The following is a 21,435-nucleotide window of genomic DNA, read 5'->3' as shown; positions in this document are numbered from 1 at the left end:
CCTTTCCCTGGTTATCTCTGCCTCCTTCTGTATTCCAGAACTGTCTCTTTAGGGGCACCTGGGTGGTGCAGTTGGTTAAGTGGTCTTCGGCTCAGGTCATGATCTCAGGGTGTTGGGATCGAGCCGAGTCGGGCTCCCTGCTCAATGGGGAGCCTGCTTCTCTCTCTCTCCCTGCAACTCCCTCTGCTGTGCTCTCTTGCTCACATGTTCTGTCTCTCTCAAATAAATAAGTAAAATCTTAAAAAAAAAAAAAACAAAACTCCTCTCTTTAACCCTTGTGACTCTTAGGCTTCCATGCTTTTCAAAAAAATCACCTGAACTGATTAATCATTATAACCGGTCAAGACAACATAAATATATTGTGAAATCTGACAAGTACTAACTATAAAATTTTATCAGAAGTGCCTTTTTAGTGAGACGAAGCTTTCCCCACCCAAATAGTTCACATATGGGTAAAATATTACTTACTGCTAAATAAGTCCAGGATTAATTCTATTCCTATTTTGTATCTGTCTAGAATAAAGTACACCTTCCAAAAAACCTGATTCATAGAATTAGGAAGATGAGACTAGAAAGATTTTTGTTACAGTAATGTCACCTTATTCCAGGAGCACCTTCTGAGTTAAATGCCATAAATAATCATTTTTCACTTTTAATGATGTATCATCTTACAACTCGACTGGGCCCTCTTTTTTTTTTTTAACAGAAGAAAACTTGGAAAAAAGATGTCTTAAATCAAGATTTATTACTTACTCATTAGAGTCCTTCACTTTCTCAATGTTGACACCATATTTTGAATTGTCCCTGTGGTGGAGCAAGGCACCACAGTAAGATTTAGAACAGGGAGATGGATGCCTGTGTGTCGCAATGGGTGAAGGGCAGCTGTGACCAGGGATGGCATGTGGGAAAGCCCCAGAAGACCATACCGAGGTGCAACCAGCCATGCGGCTCTACCTACATCTCTTTGAGTTGTTTCCCCGGAGCCCAGGGTCTAAGTCTGCTTATATCCACCATGGCCATCATGAGTGCTTAACGCCCCAAAGATATGGTCATCTATTTTCAAGGTCCCTATAAATTTTTTGGCTTCAGTCAGATTCCTTTTTTGTGGGGGAAGAGAACATTCTCTCACTGCCTTTCTATATTCTCGGCAATGAAACTGTCAACATAGCAGGGAAAGGATCCATGGCAGCAGGAAGGTCTGGAAGACGTGTGGACAGCTCTCCATCACCACTCTGCCTGCCCCTGTGCCTGTGTGTTTGTTCTCTGTTCCTATCACTCATATATTCTCCTCCCTCTCTTCAAGGCCCTGGTGTGGCACACAAGCACAAACCTTTACATACAAGGTTTCCTCCTCGTCATTTAATTATACCCACTTGATCCACGCAAAGCTTCTAAGCCTTCCATTGCTGGGGAGTTATCCATCCCATGCGATCAAATGAGAGAAAGTGGACGGCTCTCTTCATATTTTGCAGAAGGGAAAAGTGAGATCAGATTATCCAAAGCACAGAACAAGCTGTGGAGGACTAGGAATGAAGGGCAGTTCTCTTAGAATCGTTCCCACCATACCCTCCCCAACCTAATTTCATCCCTGGCACATGAAAATAATGATGGTTTAAAATACCAAGGGCACAATGTCAACTGGAGGAAGCCTCAAGTGGCAATGCTATCTACCGCCTGAAGATTTTTAACAAGTCCGCCTGGCACCCTGAAGACACAACGCATAGCAGACATCCCCCCAGGATGCTGAGTAGGAAGACAGAATATAAACCCCTGAAGGACTCTAGTAAGTCACAGAAGTTACCAGGAGCCAAAGAACGAGGACCAACACTAACAGGTATAACTGGAGGTGAGGACTTACCGTGTCCCCAATTTTCAGGCCTTCGCACTTCCTCTGGCCAGGGTAGGACACACCATCCTGGCAGGTAGCAGTGAAGAAGAGGTTAAGATCCTCAGGCTGATCCCAGACAGACAGCTCCACTTTAGACCGGATGCTCTGAACAGAGAGAGAAGACAGAGCCAGAACCATTTAGTACAAGCTGCAGTGGAGATGTTTTCCACACTGGTTCTCTGAGGCCTGCATGACGGTCTCTAACTCATGAGCCAGGCCAATGCCAAGAGCCAGTGGTTCCCTTGGTTCCCTGCCCCCTCCTCATCCTTTCCCTTCTCTCCACACCCACACACCACCTTGCTAGACCTGGCCCAAAGTCTCCCGCCGTGAGCTCAGAGAGGTTGACAATAGTCCACTTGCCATATGGTAACTTTATCTGCTTCCAAGGGGGGATGCTCTGTCCCCACTCGCTCTTCCAGAGTCACCTCTCATCCTCACTCAGCTTTGGACACGCAGCTCCTCAACTCTTGCCATGTGTTCTCTAGACTCTGGGGGTCAACATGGGCCTCGGATAATGCTCCCTTAGTCAACGGCTCTTCTCTCTTCTCTTCCCTGGGCTAGCATCTCATCAACCTTCAAAACCATTTCAGTAGGCATTCTCTCCTGGAACCTGTCAATCCTCACACTCACACCCTCCATCAGATGAGGGCCACATCCGTTGAGTTTTGAACTACGTTCTGAAAGAATCATATCTTACATGTGGATTATGAACTCAAGATGGCAAATGAAATAAAAATTGAGCCAAAATTACCCATCAGAATGGAAAAAAAGAAAAGACCAAAAATATCAGGGGTTGGAAAGGATGTGGAGCAACTGGAGCCCTCACCTTGCTGGTGTGAGTGTGAATATGCACAAGCTTTGAGAAAACCATTAGGGCAATATCTACGATGCTTGGACCAACATTGGACCTAGCAATTCACTGTAGGATTGTACCCAACAGAGATGTGTACTGACCAGAGACATCTATGAGAAGGTTTATAGCAACACTGCCTGCAAGAGCCAGAGACCAGAACCACCCAAATGCTTGTCAACGGTAGAACAGACTTTTAACAAAACAATCATGGTGTGTTTGCACAATACAATCCAGTAACAATTAATGAAATACAACTACATTCCACAACATAGATGAATCTTATAACACGGCCTGAAAGAAGCCAGACACAAAGAGCATATGTACTGTATGATTCTACTTATATGAAATTTAAAAGGAGGCAAAATTAATGGGTATTTTTGCAGGGATAAGCAATGGAAGAGTGCACAAGAGGTGGTTCTGGGTGTTTAGTAATAATCAAGTTTTGACCTGGATGCTGGATACTCAGAAGTATTTAGTTTGTGAAAAGTTTGTGCAATTTTCTGGATGCCTGTAAAGTCTAAAAACTGGCCACTGAAAATCCCTCAGGAGGACATACTTTGGAGGCTAAGGCCCAATGAACTAGCATGTGTCTAGGGGCACATCTTACAAAAAATAAATGTTTACACATGAGGTAAATTCAATACGGCAGGATACACACACTCTGAGAGACACAGGGATCCCAAGGTCGACTGATGAGCCTCGAGGCCCCAACCCTCCTTTATCAGGTGCACTTCAGGGGACAAATTGAACAGATGGCTGGAAGAACTGCCTCTCCCTCTCATGGGGTTCTTTTCGTTCTTTTTTTCCTTTTTTTGCTGAGCCTGTAGTGTTAAACTCAAATAAGTTAGACATGCAGTTTTCTCAACAAATAGCCTGTTGAAAAATCTCTCTGCAAAAAATAGTCTTCCCCTTTGCAACAAATTGTCCAAGTGCTTCTACAACTCTAAAAATACTCTCTCTTAAAGCCACTTCTTCTTGTGCCAGCCTCAACTGGCAGAGTTGCGCGAGCGCCTCTCCACATACACGCGTGCTCCTGCTGAACACAGTTAGTTCTGGACAAAGCTGCTTTCCCCACTGAGCTGTGAGTCCCAAAAGCCATATCATATTTCTCCCTAGGATTGAACACAAGCTTTTGGTGAATGAATGGGTGATGTTTTAATGGCAGCTATGCTAAGGGGCTCAGACCTAGTAGAAGAAATTTAAAATGATTTTCAAAATACAGGTCAAAAATTTTTTTTTATTCCTCATACTATGCCTTTTATTCTGGTGACTTATTCATTCTGTAACTAGAAGCTTTCTCTCTCTCCTTCACCCATTTTGCCCAATTTGCCACCTCCACTCCCCTCAGGCAACCATCAGTTTGTTCTCTTTATCTATAGGTCTGATTCTGCTCTTTCTTTCTTTCTTTCTTTCTTTCTTTCTTTCTTTCTTTCTTTCTTTCTTTCTTTTTTAAGATTCCACTTATGAGTAGAACCATTTGGTATTTGTCTTTCTCAGTCCAACTTATTTCACTTAGCACAATATCCTCTAGGTGCATCCATGTTATAGCAAATGGCACAATATCATCTCTTTTATGGCCGCGTAATATTCCATTGTGTATATACACCACTACTTGATCCACTGAGAGACACTTTGGTTGTTTCCATATCTTAGCTTTTGTAAATAATGCTGCAATAAGCACAGGAGCATATCTTTTCAAATTAGTGTTTTCATTTTCTTTGGGTAAATATTCAGTAATGGAATTACTGGATCATACGGCAATACTATTTTTAATTTTTCGAGGAAATTCCATACTGTGTTCCACAGTAGCCACACCAGCTTGCATTCCCACCAACAGTGCACGAGCGTTCCTTTTTCTCCACATCCTCACCAACACCTGCTATTTCTTATCATTTTGATTTTAGCCATTCTGACAGGTGTAAAGTGATACCTCATTGTGGCTTTGATTTGCATTTCCCTGATGATTAGTGATGTCAGGCATCTTTTCATGTGTCTGTTGGCCACCTGTATGTCTTCTTCCAAAAAATGTCTATTTGGGTCCTCTACCCATTTTTAAAATCAGATTCTTTTTTGGTAATGAGTTGTATAAATCCTTTTTTTTTAGGATTTTATTTTTAAGTAATCTCTACACCCAACGTGGGGCTCAAACTCATGACCCAGAGATCAAGAGTCAAATGCTCTACTGATTGAGCCAGCCAGGCTCTTTGAGCTATATAAAATTCTTTATATATTTTGAGTATTAACCCTGTGTTTGGATATGTCATTTGCAGATATCTTCTCCCATTCTATTAGAGGTTGTCTTTTTGTTGATGGTTCCCTTCACTGTGCAGAACCTTTTTAATCTGATGCATCACAATAGTTTATTTTTGCTCCCCCCCTTCTTTAGGGGACTCATCTAGAAGAATGTTGCTATGACTAATGTCAGAGAAATTACAGTCTATGCTCTCTTCTAAGATTTGTGTGGTTTCAGGTCTCACATTTAGATCTTTAATCCATTTTGAATTTATATATTTTTGTGTGTATGTTAGAAAGTGCTCCAACTTTCATTCCAATTTCATTCTTTTGTGTGTGGCAGTCCAGTTTTCCCGGTACTATTTGTTGAAGAGACTTTTTTCTCCATTGTATATTCTTGTCTACTTTGTCACAGATTGATTGTCCATGTAACTGTAGCTTTATTTCTGGAGTCTCTTTTCTGTCCCACTGATCTATGTATTTGTTTTGGTGCCAGTACCATACTATTTTGATTATTGCAGATTTATACTCTAAGACAAGGTCAATTTAAAATATATGTATTTTCTAATTGTGAATAACTATGAGAATGAGGCAAATCAATAGATCATAAAAAGGTCAGGTATACTGGAGCTATGTAAAATATAACTTAGTATCAGACACATAAAACATAAGGGTGCTGGGGTTTGCCAACAAGACACTGGGAGGGAACACTAGTGCTCCCTCTCCATGAGGATCTGCTTAGAGCTGCCACATGGAAGCATTAATGGAGGAGAAAGAGCACTGGGGACTGGAACTCCTATTGAATGAACTGGTAAATACAATAGGTGGAAATCCCATCTAAGCTCCATTCTGGCCATTAAGACCCAAAGCCTTGTGCTGTGATCTGAAGTTTGTGTTATTCCTGCTCCCCAGAGGAATCAGAAATTCTTATGATGTTTTGCAGGGAGGGGGTAGGAATCATGGTGATAATTCAGTTCAGACCTGTCAGTTTATGGAAGTGGGAACTATGGCCAAAGAAGAGGCATCATCCAGAGTCAATCAGCTGCTGGAGGCAGGTAGGAGAGAGCCAGGCCTTTTCCCTGAAGTGTTCTGACCTTGGAAAGTACAGTTAGTCAGGTCATAAAGGTTATCTCCAGGCCATAAAGGTCTATCTCCTGTAAAAGATTATGGGCTCCCAGAGGGTAGGACTCTGTTCTGTTCACTGTTTTTTTCCCAAGGTGTAGATGATGTCTGCCATACATTAGGCCATCGGTATATATTTGTTGAATAAATGAATGAATGGATGAATGAATGGATGGAATGGAGCATAAAATATAGTAGAGCATAGGCAATGCAGTTCTTATGCATGAAGACTTATATATGACTCCTGAAATTCGATTAGCTCCTACCAGATGTGCCCCTGAGGAGACGTCCTTACTCCTCATCCTAGGACACATCTGCAATTGCTTTAAATCAGACCAGCTGTGGAGTGGGTGGGTGCACACTTTATGGCAACAACAAAAAGAGGAACGTGTGCTCCGCTAGGGGACACATCTACCACAGCCTCTGACACTACCCTCCACACGGAAGTCTAGCAGTTTCCATCTCCTTCTGTTCTTTCCCACTCTGAAAAGAGTCCTCCGTGATTCTGAGTCCTATTGCCCTTCTCAATGTGACACAATGCTGGTATTCTGTGTGGTGTGCACCCAGGGCCTCCCTCTGGGCTCTGGGAGAGAACCTCTCCTAGCACCTACAGTACAGCCAAGCTCCACATTGCTAAACGCCCTTGGGAGGACTTGGTAATCTCTCACAATGAAGAATTTGGCATAGCAAGCAAAAATATATAAATCAAAGCGTTGAGCTGAAGATTGAAGTTGAAGATTGCACACTCTCAAAGCTGCAAACAACAGACTTGAGTCTGCAAGAAATGGACTTAAACATACCCTTCCCATCTTGCTCCCTCCTCAGCCTAGCTAAACCCTACCGCTATCTCATCTGTTATACGCGCTTCAACCAAAATCTCTTTAGAATGTCCCCACAGATGGTTGGCCAGCTCTCTAGAGCTCAAAGTCAACACCCAGACTTAGTCATCTGTTGCATGACTCACATGTAACCCACCACAAGCCGCCGAGATGGTAAGGTGATACAGAGGAAAGCAAACAGGCCAGTCCCAGCTTGGCTCCGACTCAGGCCGGGGAGAGAAGCAGGAGAAAGGAAAAGCAGAGCTAAACGTACACACATACACACGCATGCACGCACACCCTCGAGGCCCGGCCCTGGCCTCTGGTCTGTCAGAAATGACTTCAGCCAGTGAAACAGGTACTAGTCAACGTTGAGCGCCAACAGGCACCAATGCGGCTTCCACCAACTAGACTTTCCTCCAAACACCTTGCTGGCTCATATTTGTGTATTTAATATCTTTAAAATCCCTACTGAAGGGAGGGGCAGAAGTAGGGATTATCAACGATCCTACCTCTTGGGGCTGATACACATGTTCTGTATCTTGATGGTGGCAACGGTTTCAAAAATGTGTATATGTCAAAACTTGTTGATTTTTACACTTTAAATCTGCAGTTTATTTTGTTCATGATTTCAAGAACACCGCTCTAAAATTTTTTCCACTGAATTTGAATCGTCCCTGTGGATAGCATTCCAGAATCAGCCATCTTAAGAGTTGGAGTTTCCAATGTTCATTCATAAGTTGTGTGTCTCATTTCCTAACATGTTCATTCATTCGTTCATTCATTCTTTTTTCTTTTCTTTTTCTTTACTTCTTTTTCTTTTTCTTTCTTCCTCTCTCTTTCTTTCTTCGATTTTATTTATTTCTTTGACAGAGTGAAAAAGCATAAGCAGGGGGAGCAACAGGCAGAGGGAGAGGGAGAAGCAGGCTTGATCCCAGGACTGTGGGATCACAACCTGAGCTGAAGGCAGATGCTAAGCCACCCAGGCGCCCCTAATACGTTCTTTCATAGGAGCCATCTGAACTACAGTCCTGGACTCCCAGAGCTCCTCAGGGGAGTTATTGCAGATTAAATGTAGCTCCTGCCTGGAAAAGATCATTTTCTCTACTCATCCAGACCCTGACTCCTCAGTAGCAGAGAGGGCTCTCTACTCCTCTCCTAACCTCTGCCAACCACACAGGGCATGTTACAAAGGTCCTTAAATTTTCATTAAGAAAATGAATTTGAAAAAGAAAAAAAGAAAAGAAAATGAATTTGGAGGCTCCTGGGTTGCTCAGTCAGTTAAGTGTCTGTCTTCAGCTCTGGTCATGATCTCAGGGTCCTGGGATCAAGCCCTGCATCCCATCGGGCTTCTTGCTTAGTGGGGAGCCTGCTTCTCCTTCTCCCTCTGCCTGCTGCTCCCCCTGCTTCTGCTCTCTTGATCTGTCAAATAAATAAATAAAATCTTTAAAACAAAAGAATTTATATGTAATAAACCTATTCAGGGCCACTGTAACATATTTCAGAGAAAGAACTCCCCTAGGCATGCATGAGCTCCCACACAGGGAACCAGCAATAATGCCTTGTGCTCCCTCGTGTTTAGTGGTCCCACACAAATGTCAAAGAGTAAAACCACTTGGGCACATGAAGCACCAATGGAGCAGAGTGCTTTTTCCCATCCAGCCAGTTCCATGCATCTCAGAGTCATTATGTCCTCCTTGATTAAAGCCATGGGGAGCAGAGAGCCTAGACCTTCAGCTCTAGGAAGTGTTCTTAGGGGAGCTCCTGAGGTAGGCCAGCCAGGTTCCCAACGGGATCTGAACTCAGGGGCTGACTGAGGATGGAAATGCTGGGTGGGGGCTCCTCCTCAGAAACCCAGGAGAAATCCTTACCCCACCCTAGAGGCCAAGATGGGCTTGCCCTTCAGCCATTTCTTCTTCAAAGGCCCTGGTTTGGCAAAAGGCAAGCTATGGTCTCTCTCTCTCTCTCTCTCTCTCTCTTTCTCTCTCTCTCTCTCTCTCTCTCTCTCTCTCTCTCTCTCTCTCTCACACACACACACACACACACACAGGGGAACGGGTCTAGCAGCCACCCCTCTCCCTACCCAGGGACCTTTCAGCCCCTGCACCCCCGATGGACGGGGAGAACAGCACAAGGCGGGGGGTCTGGCTCTCACTCTGACTCCTCTAGTTCAGTGTCCAGAGCTTGAGGTCAAAGGGCTTCACATTAAGGAATGGCCTTCACAAAGGGGGTGACATTTGGTAGGCCTGGGCCCCCTCCCTCGCACACCCACTCCCTTCTCAGACACACACTCTCGGTAGGCTGTGTCTCCACTCACCGAGGAAATGTGAAAACCACCAAAGATAAGGTGAACCCGGAAAACCCGGGCCTGCTGGGTCTGGTGAAGACTTAGAAATCCGAGAACAGAAAAGAGGATGTCAGTATGTGGGGAATGGGTTGGAAGAGGGGAAGGAAGTCTTTGGTTTCTCTCAACAGGAAGTTCCAGGACTGAGAAGGAACTGGAGCATTTGTGAGGGGAAGAGCACCCTTACCTACAATAGAAGGGGGGGGCAGGGGTCAGAAAGTCATCCACAAATCCTCACTGCCATGCAGCTCACCGCCCTTAGGACGCTGAAGCTCCCTGGATCAAGGGAGGGCTCTGGGGCACCCCAGTGGCAGAGGCATTACCTCTGGCTCCTGGTCCTGCTGAGCAGCATCTTATAACTCAAAACAGTGGCTGCATCAGCAGGTTGACAAAGTGAATGCTGAAAGGCGGAGCTCCGAATAGTCACTTATCTATCCGTCATGGTTGGGGAAGCAAGATGGTTTTTCTCCCACACATGTGACTCCACAGTAGATAATTAGGTTCCCAGGTTAGCCCCCAACTGTCTATTTTACACAATCCAGGACTAAGAGCGCTACTTAAACTGTATGTGCTTTATCCATAACTTTGTTGTAACAGGAAGGTGCACTCTGAACTCCAGTCTGGGAATTACCAGGCCCCATGAGGGGCTGGCAGAGGCTGGAAGCCACAACCCTAGTGAGGCCAAGCAGGGAAGGGCCAGCTGAGGGTCCACACATGCCAGCACAAGGGACTGGGCTTGCCGTTCTCCCGGGGAAAGGAGGTATGAGCCAGGTACTCCTTGGCTACGTAGAACTAATGGAAAGGAGGATAGGTAGGAGAAAGGTTTGGGGATCACAGAAATGGGCTTGGCATGTAGAAGGGACAGCTGTGACTGCCACACTGACGACTCAGAGAGAGCCAAGTCCATGTGACAAGTTACAGAGCACAGAACTCTCCAGGCCCTGCCGGCCCCACCCCCTGGAAGGCCCTAATTACAATCAGATCTAAGCTGGTAGGCAAAAGACCTTTTGTTTCTTCTCAGGTTCTTATATTCTGCTTTAGTCTGCAGCTCTCCTCCGCAAAGCTCCAAGGGCCTGGGGAATGTTGTGTGTCCTGCCCCGCCGTGAGGCAAGGGTCAGCGTGCATGCTGCTCACTGCCAGCCAGCGCACGGGCAGGATCGCCGCGGCAGCTGGGCGGGTGCAGAGAACTGGTGCCCACCCAAGCATGGTGCTCCAGTGGGCCCAGGTCATCGTGAAATCAGCACCTACACGTGTGCAGGGGCCACTGGCCTGAGTCTGACAGAGCCATTTGCTGATCACTGGGTTCAACTTTTGAGGAGAGTCAAGAGGGCAGATGTGAGGGGAGAGGATGCATCAAGTAGGATGGTCTTCTCCACTCCAAACCTGAGTGAAGGAGGAAGGCACCAAACTCAAGAGACAGGCAGCAAAGGGGCGCCTGGGTGGCTCAGTCGGTTAAACATCTGCCTTCAGCTCAGGTCATGATCCCGGGGTCCTGGATGGAGCCTGATGTCGGGCTCCCTGCTCAGCCAGGAGTCTGCTTCTCCCTCTCCCTCTGCCTCTCTCCCTGCTCATGCTCTCACACACTCTCTTTAAAATAAATAAGTAAAATCTTGCATAATTCACTGCCCACCTGAGTGCACATCAGCTCTGTGGAGCCCTGGTGGGGCAGGTAGGGTGGAGGTGGTGATGGGAAAGAAACTGATGACTTACATTGTATGCATTGATAATCAGTTGGATGATATTTTTGGAGTCTCCGTGTAAAATCTCCACTGTTGTCCCAGGTATCAGGGCTGTGAAATTCTTTAGGGGAAAAAAAAAAGGCGAGAAAGAAGAAATATAAGCCAGTTTTGCCCTTCTATACCATCAAAGAATAAGCACTGCTCTCCTGAGCTAGACCAGTAAGGACCCCCCAGCACCTCACTCTCACACCACGAAATGGAAAATACGCCCCAAGGAGCTGCGAGAAGCAGCCCTGGGGAGCAGAGCTGTGCAGCAGGCTGCGGAATTTCAACCTCTAAAAGCCTGTGTGTGGAGGGCCCATGAGTTCTGTTCCCGAACTAAAATGTCCTGCTCCTTCTGGAAGACCCCTCCCCTCCGCGTGTAACAGACAACTCTCTGAAATTCCATCCTCGACGGGCAACGTGGTCTTGAATATTCTCGCCATCTTTCCTTAAGTCTACAGAGATCTGTACTCCCAGGTTCAGCTCAGGGATGCCCTCACTCTGCTCAGCAGGAGTAAAAGAGGAAATTCTTCCAAGGGTCTTCAGTATGACCTCTACCCTGAATGAGGAACTGAGATGTGAATGGTGGCCTCCTAGGGACAGCTGGGTAAGTCTGGGTGAAACCCCAGGGCACAGCAGGCAGCCTTGAAGGGATTGCCTTTCCTCTTTCATTCGTCCTAGTGCCTGAGTATGGGACTTAGTAAAGTGAGAGAGACCTCTAGAATCACCCACTGCTCTCGGCCGGCCTTAGACTGCATGGGCCTACTCTCTGAGCAAGGTGGCCTTGGTTCTGATCAAGGACGGCTTGGGCCACAGTGCATGGCTTCTCTCTTGAAGCATCCGGAATCACACCCAGTCGCGTCTGTGCAAGCGATCTCTTTAGAGACGTTACTTGGAAACGGACAGGTTTTGTCCTGCTAGCTTCCGCTGCACAAAACGAGAAAAACAATCCTTATCCCTCGTTTTCATCTTTTAAAATCAATTCGGACTGGAAGAGGAGAAAGAGCTCAAGTAGATGTCAATGGCATTTTATCAGTGATAGTCTCAGGCAGATGCATGAGGAAAACACAGACAGAGGCTCCTCTGTGGATGGTTAAGAGCAGACTGGAGAGGGGCCCGGGGCTGGCGGTCCGAGGGGCTGGCAGGGCTCGGGGGGGCAGGGAGGGGGAGCTTGCTGATTCAGTTCTCATAACCTCCCAGGGCAAAGGAAGTCAGAGGGGAGCTGGGTTTTACACAAACACTCCTTGAGCAACTCGGAGACTTCTAGTTCAAAATGCGATCTGCCTATGGTTGTGAGAAAGAACACATTCACGAGGGGAGCTTATAATGATGCTCCGGACGCTGACCCAGGAAAAGTCTCTTAGACGGAACAGATTCGTGCACAGACTGCTCTATTCACTCAAGACATTTGTTGCTGTCTTTGGGAATTCCTGTCTCAGACTCACCCCCTGGTCTGCCCTATGAAGTTTTTCATAAAAACTCCAAATAATGGAGTTAGTGATGTAGCCTGCACCGATGCCTGGTCTTTCTGTACACTTTGGATATCCATTTCACCGCCTGCAAAATGGGAGCTCATACTATTTCCAAAGCTTTGCTCAGGAGCAAACTAGATACCGTATGTTTATGTTGCTTGTAAAGGCCTGCGCTGCTGGGGGAATGCTAATAGTTTCTTCAATGCTATTATTCTCCACTAGGTCAAGACAGAGCCACATTCCACCCCTCCTCTGGGTCTCCTCCCACACAGAGCAAAGCTGGTAACGCTCCTCACCCCGCCTCCCCACACTTCCGTCCGCCCCACATTCTAATCTCCTGTTCACCCTGGGGTCATCATGGACCCCAGAATCAGGCCACCAGCCCCCTCATTCCCTCCAGGCATACCTTGTAGAGCATATAATGGCTTTTTGTCACTGCAAAGATGAGGTTGATGTTGTTCTCTGCCAATTTCTCTCCAAGCAAGGCAAGGGACGGATAGTCCTAGAACGAAGGCAAAAAAAAAAGGTCAAGGCGGTAACATTTCTAACAGGCCGGGAGACCAGCCTCCAGCTCCAACATGTACTCAGGAACTCATCACTTGCTAAGAAAAGCATCTTCCCCTGGCCACCCTTAATAACCAGGCCCCATTGGCAGCTTCAAAGTGGGGAAATACACAGAGATCTCTAGGAAAGGACCCTCTGGCACCTCCCAAACTGGATGCATCCCCCCCACCCTACCTCCCCAAGCCAGAATGGAGACATGATGAGTGGGAGCTTCCCATACCTGGTCTGTGCTGCCATCTTTTTGGCAGGGATGGGGCAGAGAAGAGAGGCTCCACAGAATCCAGCCACCACATCCTACTATCTACCATCAGCACCTGTTATCTTTCCTCTCTTCCCTAAGACCTCTCCTCCCTATCTCCCTGCCCTATTTTCCTTCCCCGAAGACCAACAACTGGGCCTGCTGATGCTCCTCACAGGTCCTGCTCATGACTCAGGATGGGCAGAAGAGGCTGCTGACCTCTGGACTAGAAGTTGGGCTGTGGTGGGGGAAGGGCCTGGAGGAGGGGAAGGGGGAGGTCAAGAGGCAGTCTAATCACGTCCTGAAGGATTTTAAGGGCTAACGATGGGTACAGAGGTTCTCATCAGCTCTATAGCTATCAAATTTTATAGTTATGAGTCCTTTTTCCAGGCTCCATTATTCTTGGATAATATGAAAAGTTTGAAACTGGAGACAGGGGCATCTGGGTGGCTCAGGTGGCTAAGCATCTGCCTTTGGCTCAGGTCATGATCTCGGGGTCCTGGGATTGAGCCCCATGTCAGGCCCCCTATTCAGTGGGGATCTGCTGCTCTGTCTCCCCCTCCCCACTGCCCACGTTCTCTCTCATTCCCTCTCTTAAATCAATAATTTTTTCCTTAATCAAAAAAGAAAGGAAGAAGGAAGGAAGGAAGGAAGGAAGGAAGGAAGGAAGGAAGGAAGGAAGGAAGGAAGGAAGAAAGAAGAAAGAAGAAAGAAGAAAGAAGAAAAGAAAGAAAGAAAGAAAGAAAGAAAGAAAGAAAGAAAGAAAGAAAGAAAGAAAGAAAGAAAGAAACTGGAGAAAATAGGCTTGCCTAAAAAAGAAAATTATAAAATATTTCTCTCTAGTCAGACACCAGAGTGGATTTGGAAAAAAAGGGAGTATAGATTTTTTTTTTTAATTGCATATTAAGTGTGACAAGATCTTGATCACTGTTGCATCTGGATGGTAGGTACACAGGAGTTCATTTCACTGGTCTACTAGTATACATGTCTGAAGTTTTGCATAGATTGTTTTAAATGACATGATCATGGTCCTAGACTATTGACAGTGGAAGGTCCTTGGGGCCTCCCATTCTGTGCAGGACACCTGCAGCCACACTCCTCACACTGACGGAGCTCAGTGCCTCAGGGAGCCCATTTCTAGAAGACACAAGGTTTTATCTTCACTTGTTTTGCCGTATAACTTCTATCCCAGTTTTGATCTCTGCAGGTGCCCTCCTGTAAGATCTCTTCCACCCTCTGAGATCTATCCTGTCTGCCCAGGTCACTTCTTCCTTAACTAAACGCTTGCGTTTAAGTGAACAATGGCAGAAAGATGAATCAGCTACAAAAATCTGTGAGAAATGTTCTGAGTTAATAAGGAGTTTTAGAAGCCCGGCTGGAGAAGATGGAATAAAAATCAAATTCCCAGAACAGAATGGAAAGTCCATGAGTAGAGGGCCAGGTGAGCACCTGGACCACGGGTGGGATCACGGGAGCAGGGTTAGGGTCCCCAGCCCTCACCATCTGATTGGACACAGTGTACTCGTTGGCCTCATTCAGGTGACACTGGCCATCATGTGGCTGCACCAGGCCCCCCAGTTTTCCATCTAGTGCAATGTGGGGCACATCGTCCGTAGTGAACACCAGCAAGTGCAGCGCATCCTTTCGCCAGCCAATCTTCTCCTGAGAGAGACAGAAGTTTGATGGGTGTCAAGCATTTCTGATGGCTGCCCAAGCCTGCCCCAGGACATTGGACAGGGCACTGGCCCATCTCCCAGGGTCATGGTCTGATTCAGAGGCATTCCCCTACATGCATAGCGGGGGAGCACTCTAGAAACCACTCAGGGAGGATACCACAGAGCTCAGAAGAGACACAGCCTGCACTGGAGAAGCCCACGTGCACAGAGACCAACCTCCACAGCTCGTGGCCACTTTCTTACCAAAAGTGTAAGGACATCCCTGAATATTTTGGTAGCAGAGTGAACACATGAAGTATTAAACATGCTGAGAGTTATCTGCACATGAGCACTTGACATGAAAGCTGAGGGCTGGATTCACAGACTTTACAAGTGAAGAGCTGTTGTTCTTCTGGCAGATGAGGGGTGGAGGGCATCACCCTGTTTTTTCTCACCATACTGATGAGTGTAATAGCCTTAAAGAACTACACTATTTTCTCCCTTGCTCCAAAAGCAGCATGGAAATAAAAAATAATAATAATAAATCACAAAAAAGTCAGACTAACGAGAGGGAGAAAAAAATGGGTTTGAAGATAAGCCGATGAGGGCTGAGGGCAGGATGCCTCCTGTGAGGAGGAACCTAACCTTTGGAGGATGAGTCTCCTTGACTCTCAACATTCATCCAACATATAACTGCTGACCTCTGGCTGTGTGCCAGGGCCTATGGAAAGCACGGGGTCCACAGAAGAACTTGTTCCAAATCCCAAAGAGCTTATGGGCAAATGGAAACACAATTCCAACACATCATGAGGGCGCTAAGGAAGATACATACAATGTCAATGGAAACGGGAGACGAGGAGGAGGGAAAGCCTTCCCAGGGCACAGGAAACAAGCTGAGCAGGGAGGGAAGCTGGAAGAAGAAATGAAAGAGAAAGCAGAAGGGGGTGGGTGGGTGTTGTAGGTACAAGCAAAGGCACAAAGAGGAGGCCAAGCACAATTTGAGGACCTAGAACAATCAACCTAGAAGGTCTCTGACAGCAATGAAATCTAAGTCAAGACAAAACTAATGTGTGGTGTTAAAGTCGAGACAGTGGTTCCCTTTGGCAGCAGGACTGGGAGGGGAGTTAATAACTGAAGAGGGTCGCAAGGAGGCTTCTGGGTGGCTGCTGACGTTCTCCTCATTGATCTGGTATTTCCACCTTGTGGAAATCTGTCTGCCTGCTTCTCCCTCTGCCTGTGTTTCTGTCTCTCTCTGTGTCTCTCATGAATAAATAAATAAAATCTTAAAAAAAAATAAAAATAAAAAGATAGCGACTTGAACAGACATTTCACCAAAGAAGAGATAGGGATGAAAATAAGTGCATGGAAGGCACCTCAACATCGTTAGTCATTAAGGAAATGCAGTTAAAACCACAATAAGATAGCCGCTAGATAGTCATTTTAATGGCAGAAACACCAACTCTGGTAATACCAAGTGCTGGTAAGGCTGTGGTACAACTGGAGCTCTCATAATTGCTGGTGAGAACACAAACGTTCCAGCAACTTCGGAAACAGCTTGGCAGATTCTTATAAAGTCGCACATATACTTTCCATCTACCTAGCAATCCCCTTCTTTGGTATTTACCCAAGAGAAATGAAACCCTATGCTCACATGAAAATTTCTATGTAAATATATATTTTTTTAAGATTTTATTTTTAAGAAATCTCTACATCCAACACGGGGCCTGAATTCACAACCCCAAAATCGGATGCTCTACTGACTGAGCCAGCCAGGTGCCCCCCTATGCTAATATTTATAGCAGCTATTCATAATCATCCAAAACTAGAAACAAATGTACATCAAGTGGTGAACAGATGGATACGTAGTACATCTATATAAGGGAGTACTATTGTGAGCAAAAAGGAACAATGCTACTGATACGCACAACTTGAAGGAATCGCCAAAGCATGATGATGATAAATGAGAAAAGCCTGACTCCAAATGCAACCTACTAACTCCATTCATATGATACTTGGGAAAGGACAGAAATATAGAGACAGACACAAATTGGTAGTTGCCAAAGGCGGAGGGTAAAGGGAGAGCACAGCAACAAAGGGATGCTTGGAAACTTTCTGGGGTGAGGGAAATAATCTCTCTCTTCACTATAGACTTGGCTGGAAAACTTTCTTAAAAAAAAAAAAGATTTTATTTATTTATTCATGAGACACAGAGTGAGAGAGAGGCAGAGACACAGGCAGAGGGAGAAGCAGGCCCCATGCAGGGAGCCCGACATAAGACTTGATCCTGGGGTTCCAGCATCTCACCTTGGGCCAAAGGCAGGGGCTAAACCGCTGAGCCACCCAGGGATCCCCTGGCTGGAAGACTTTCACCTAAAAGGGTGGATTTTACTCTGGGTAAATCATCCCTCAATAACTGGACCTCAAACAAACAAAAAAACACTTCAAGAAGGATACATCTAGGGGCCCCCGGGTGGCTCAGTCGGTGAAGCGTCTGCCTTCAGCTCAGATCATGGTCCAGGGGTCCTGGGGCTGAGCCCCACATCGGGCTCCCTGCTCAGTGGGGAGTCTGCTTCTCCCTCTCCCTCCCCCTGTTCATGCTCTCTCTCACTCTCTCTCAAAAAAAAAAAAATCTTTAGACTCAGGGATTCGACTTCAAGGGACTCCATCTGCAAGAAGCTTTCTGAAGTACACACAGCAGTATTTTCAGCAGTAGTGACACGCAGGGAAAGATGTGAATGCCCTCCCCTTCAGGAATGGTTAAGTAAACAGAGATACCTCCTCTCTGGCCATTAGAAATGATAAAAAATATGAAATTATGTATAAACATGTGTAACATAAAGTGGAAAACAAAGCATCCAATGTGATGATGGCGGTGGGATTACAAACCATGTGAGAAATGAGCATTACTTTCTATGAAAGAGAGAGTAAGAGCAACTGAAACAACATGCACCAGAATGGGGTTGGGGGTGAGAAGACAGGCAGGATCATTCTCTTTTAGCCACTGTCCCCCCAGCTGTCTTTCACAAGCAAGTACTAGTTTCACAAGACCGGGTTTCAAATGCTGGTCTGTTGTTCAACTGTTTCCATCTTCTTTTCTTCCACGCCAGCTTCCCGGAGGAAGCTTGTAAGAACCTCAAGGAGGCTGGCCACCAGGACACAGGGCAACGGAGAACCTGGGTGCCCCAAGAGAGGCGTTTCCCTTCATTGCCATCCCTGAATCACCTGTGCAGCTTTGACCAAATCATTTAACACCTCAAAAATATTCTTCTTGTTAGTAATAGGGGTGTATGTGTGTGTGTGGGGGGGGGATAAATGAAAGAATTCATTAAAATACTTAGCAGGCTCTCAACTAACGACTGCTGGGTCCAAGATAAATGTTAGTTAAATTGAAAGGTTGCATCTGAAACAGAAATAGCTCTACAAACAAAGAACGGCACAGCATAATAATAATAATAATTCTGTTTTCTCTGAAGTGGACTCTTGTTATGTAAGTGACGTTAACAAACTTGGCCCAGAGGTCGGGCTGCAGGGAATGAGTCAGGACATGCTTATTCATTCACCCAGGCTTTTGGGCTCAGATTATATAAGCAGTGACTCCACAGTGAATTTACATTAGAAATAATTTCCCTACCGTCTGCCTGGACTATTTTGAAGGCTTACGTTCTGTTTTCCATGTTTGGGGCAGACGGCAATAGTGGGAAAGTGGGAGGTTCTTTTCAAAGAAAGAATAGCGAGGCACCTGGGTGGCTCAGTGGCTGAGCATCTGCCTTGGGCTCAAGCCGTGATCCCAGGGTCCTGGGATCGAGTCCCACATCAGGCTCCCTGCAGGGAGCCTGCTTCTCTCTCTGTCTGTGTCTCTGCCTCTGTGTCTCTAATGAATAAATAAATAAAATCTTAAAAAAATATATTAAAAAACAAAAAAAAAGAAAGAATAGCTACAAAATGGACACAGTGTGGGAGCCAGAGGACGTGAGCTTCTGAACAGATAAGGCTGAGGCCAAACCTGCTCTGCTCGAACTGAGACACCTCTCTCGGCCTTGGCTTCTTCATCTGTAAAATGGAGGAAATCCTATTCTGCAGGGTTGATGCTAGATGTAGACATAACATATTAAAAAGCCCTTAGCACATAAAAGAGGGGGCTACAAAAGAAAAGTCTATAGTTATTACTCTAAGACCACTAGTAATCTCTACATTTCTTCTCTTCACCTTTCACTGCTTGATTGGGGAGGCTCCACAACCATCACAGCGACGATGAAGTACTGCATACTGGAAAGTTTATTTTATTTTATTTTATTTTTTATTTATTTATTTTAGTCACACACACACACACAGAGAGAGAGAGAGAGAGAGAGAGAGAGAGAGAGAGAGGCAGAGACATAGGCAGAGGGAGAAGCAGGCTCCATGCGCTGGGAGCCCGACGTGGGATTCGATCCCGGGTCTCCAGGATCGCACCCTGGCCCAAAGGCAGGCGCTAAACCACTGCGCCACTCAGGGATCCCCCATACTGGAAAGTTTAAAAAAGACTTGAATTCAAACCATGGTGAGAGTCTCCTGCACACCTAACAGAACAGCTGAAACGAAAAAGATCGACCACGTCGAATGTCGATGGAGATGCGGAGTACACACTGCCGCTAGGAATGGGAAAGGGTAAGTGTACTTTGGCAAACGGTCTGGTAGTTTCTTAAAAAGGTTAACCACCCACCAGATGACCCAGTAAATCCACTCCCAGCTAGAAAAATAAAAGAAATAAAGGCAAACATCCACACAAACACTGGAACACGGACATTTAAAGGGGCTCAATGTTAACAGGCAAAAACGACCAGATCTGGAAAACAACCCAAGTATCTGCCAACAGGTAGACGGATAAACAAGCTATGGTCCATCCATTCAATAGAGTTCTACTCAGTGACAAAAGGAAAGGATGGAGACACTTGACAGCATAGAAAAATCTCAAAATAACTGTGCTCAGTGAAATAGAGCAGGCCAAAAAAGTATACATACATATATATATGTTGAGTAACCGACACAAGTTTAGCCAAATGCAAACTAATGTATAGTGGCTGCGGGGGGGGGGGGCAGGACACACAGGAGGGAGAAATGATGAAGGAGCACAAACACCGGGGAGAGAAAGATACGCTCATTATCTCGACTGTAGTGTATAGAGACATGTACATCTCTCTCACGGGTGGGGTGTGAATGCGTCAACATTGCTCAAGCTGTACGTTTTCCATATGTGTAGTTTATTGTACATCAGTTAGATCTCAATAAAGCTGTTTTGTGTAAAGAAGGCTTGGTTTGTTCATAAAGACTCTAAAATACAAGAAATGACACGAACAGAACAAATGTCAGGAATGTGCCGGGGAGCGCGGCCTGGACACGTTCTTGTGTTTGGTGGCAGCAGGGCAGGCATAGGGGGCTGTCCCGGGCCAGCCTCCCGTGGGCCCCACACCTGCCTCAGCTTGTCTCTCTGGCCTGGGGCAAATTACTCAATCTTGCCCAGGACCACTTTTCTTCTCTAAAATGCAAATCCTATAAAACCGACTGAACGGGGGCCCTTGGGAGGGTGACAGAGGAGGGGCACAGACTGTAACTGTCCTCGTTATTTCCGTGGAGTTGTGAAGCTGTGCCTTAAGTCTGTAATTCAGAAGCACACAATCTTGCTTTTGCACTGCAGGGTCATAGGTAATGTTTATTCCCCTTTCTGCTCATCTACATTTTCTTTGTTTTTTTTTTTAAAGAGATTTTATTTATTTATTTATGACAGATACACAAAGAAAGGCAGAGACACAGGCAGAGGGAGAAGCAGGCCCCTCTCAGGGAGCCCGATGTGGGACTCGACCCCAGACCCCAGGATCATGACCTGAGCCAAAGGCAGACGCTCAACCGCTGAGCCACCCAGGCATCCCCCATCTGCATTTTCTATACTTTTAGATTGAATATATTTTCTTTTTAGGAAAAAAAAATCATTTTAAGAGGAAAAAAAAAAAAACTGAACCCCAGACCTATGTATTTAGCTAAATTTTCTCCATGTCTTGGTGTGCGTGGGTGGCTCAGCTGGTTAAGCAACTGCCCTCGGCTCAGGTCATGATCCCAAGGTCCTGGGATAGAGCCCCGAGTCGGGCTCCCTGCTCCATGCGGAGTCTCTTCTCCATCTCCTTTCCCATCGCCCCCTGCTCGTGCTCTCTCTAATAAATAAATAAAATCCTTAAAAAAAATTTTTTTTCCTCAATGTCTCAGAGTAAAAACAAATATTTCAAAGTCGGTTTCATCAGATGCCACAGAGGTCAGCCCTGGAGGAAAATGGCAGGGGCTGGGCAGGTGGAAATGGACCAGATTCGGAAGCAAGACCTCTGGCACCTGGCCAAGGCCACGATTCATTTAACTCCCTCTGGTTGGGGCTCAGATCCACATCAAATTCGCCACCATGTCTCTTTCGGCCTTCCAAGCCCCATCCCTGCACCCACTCGGGGGGGACCCCGCCTTTTTCATCACCAAAAGAGACAGGTAAAAGGGCTTGCGGCCTCGTGT

At 46.0% G+C, this 21,435-nt stretch overlaps 1 protein-coding gene across 2 annotated transcripts in view; it reads right to left on the bottom strand.

Annotated features, from left to right (window-relative positions):
- The window catches only part of ITGB5 (integrin subunit beta 5), a 110,205-nt gene that overhangs the window by 35,664 nt on the left and 53,106 nt on the right, over nt 1-21,435 (bottom strand). The window contains exons 6-9 of one of the 2 annotated variants that reach the window (XM_055315949.1): nt 14,753-14,914; nt 12,857-12,952; nt 10,968-11,057; nt 1,859-1,993 (exon numbers count right to left, since the gene is read on the bottom strand). In XM_055315949.1, coding sequence (XP_055171924.1) covers nt 1,859-1,993; nt 10,968-11,057; nt 12,857-12,952; nt 14,753-14,914 — 483 coding nt within the window. The remainder of the gene's footprint in view (nt 1-1,858; nt 1,994-10,967; nt 11,058-12,856; nt 12,953-14,752; nt 14,915-21,435) is intronic. The other variant, XM_055315950.1, reaches the window with a different exon arrangement.

Source organism: Nyctereutes procyonoides, unplaced genomic scaffold (assembly GCF_905146905.1).
Source record: "Nyctereutes procyonoides isolate TBG_1078 unplaced genomic scaffold, NYPRO_anot_genome, whole genome shotgun sequence".
Classification (NCBI taxonomy): Eukaryota; Metazoa; Chordata; class Mammalia; order Carnivora; family Canidae; genus Nyctereutes; species Nyctereutes procyonoides.
This window is presented reverse-complemented; position numbering and strand designations above follow the sequence as displayed.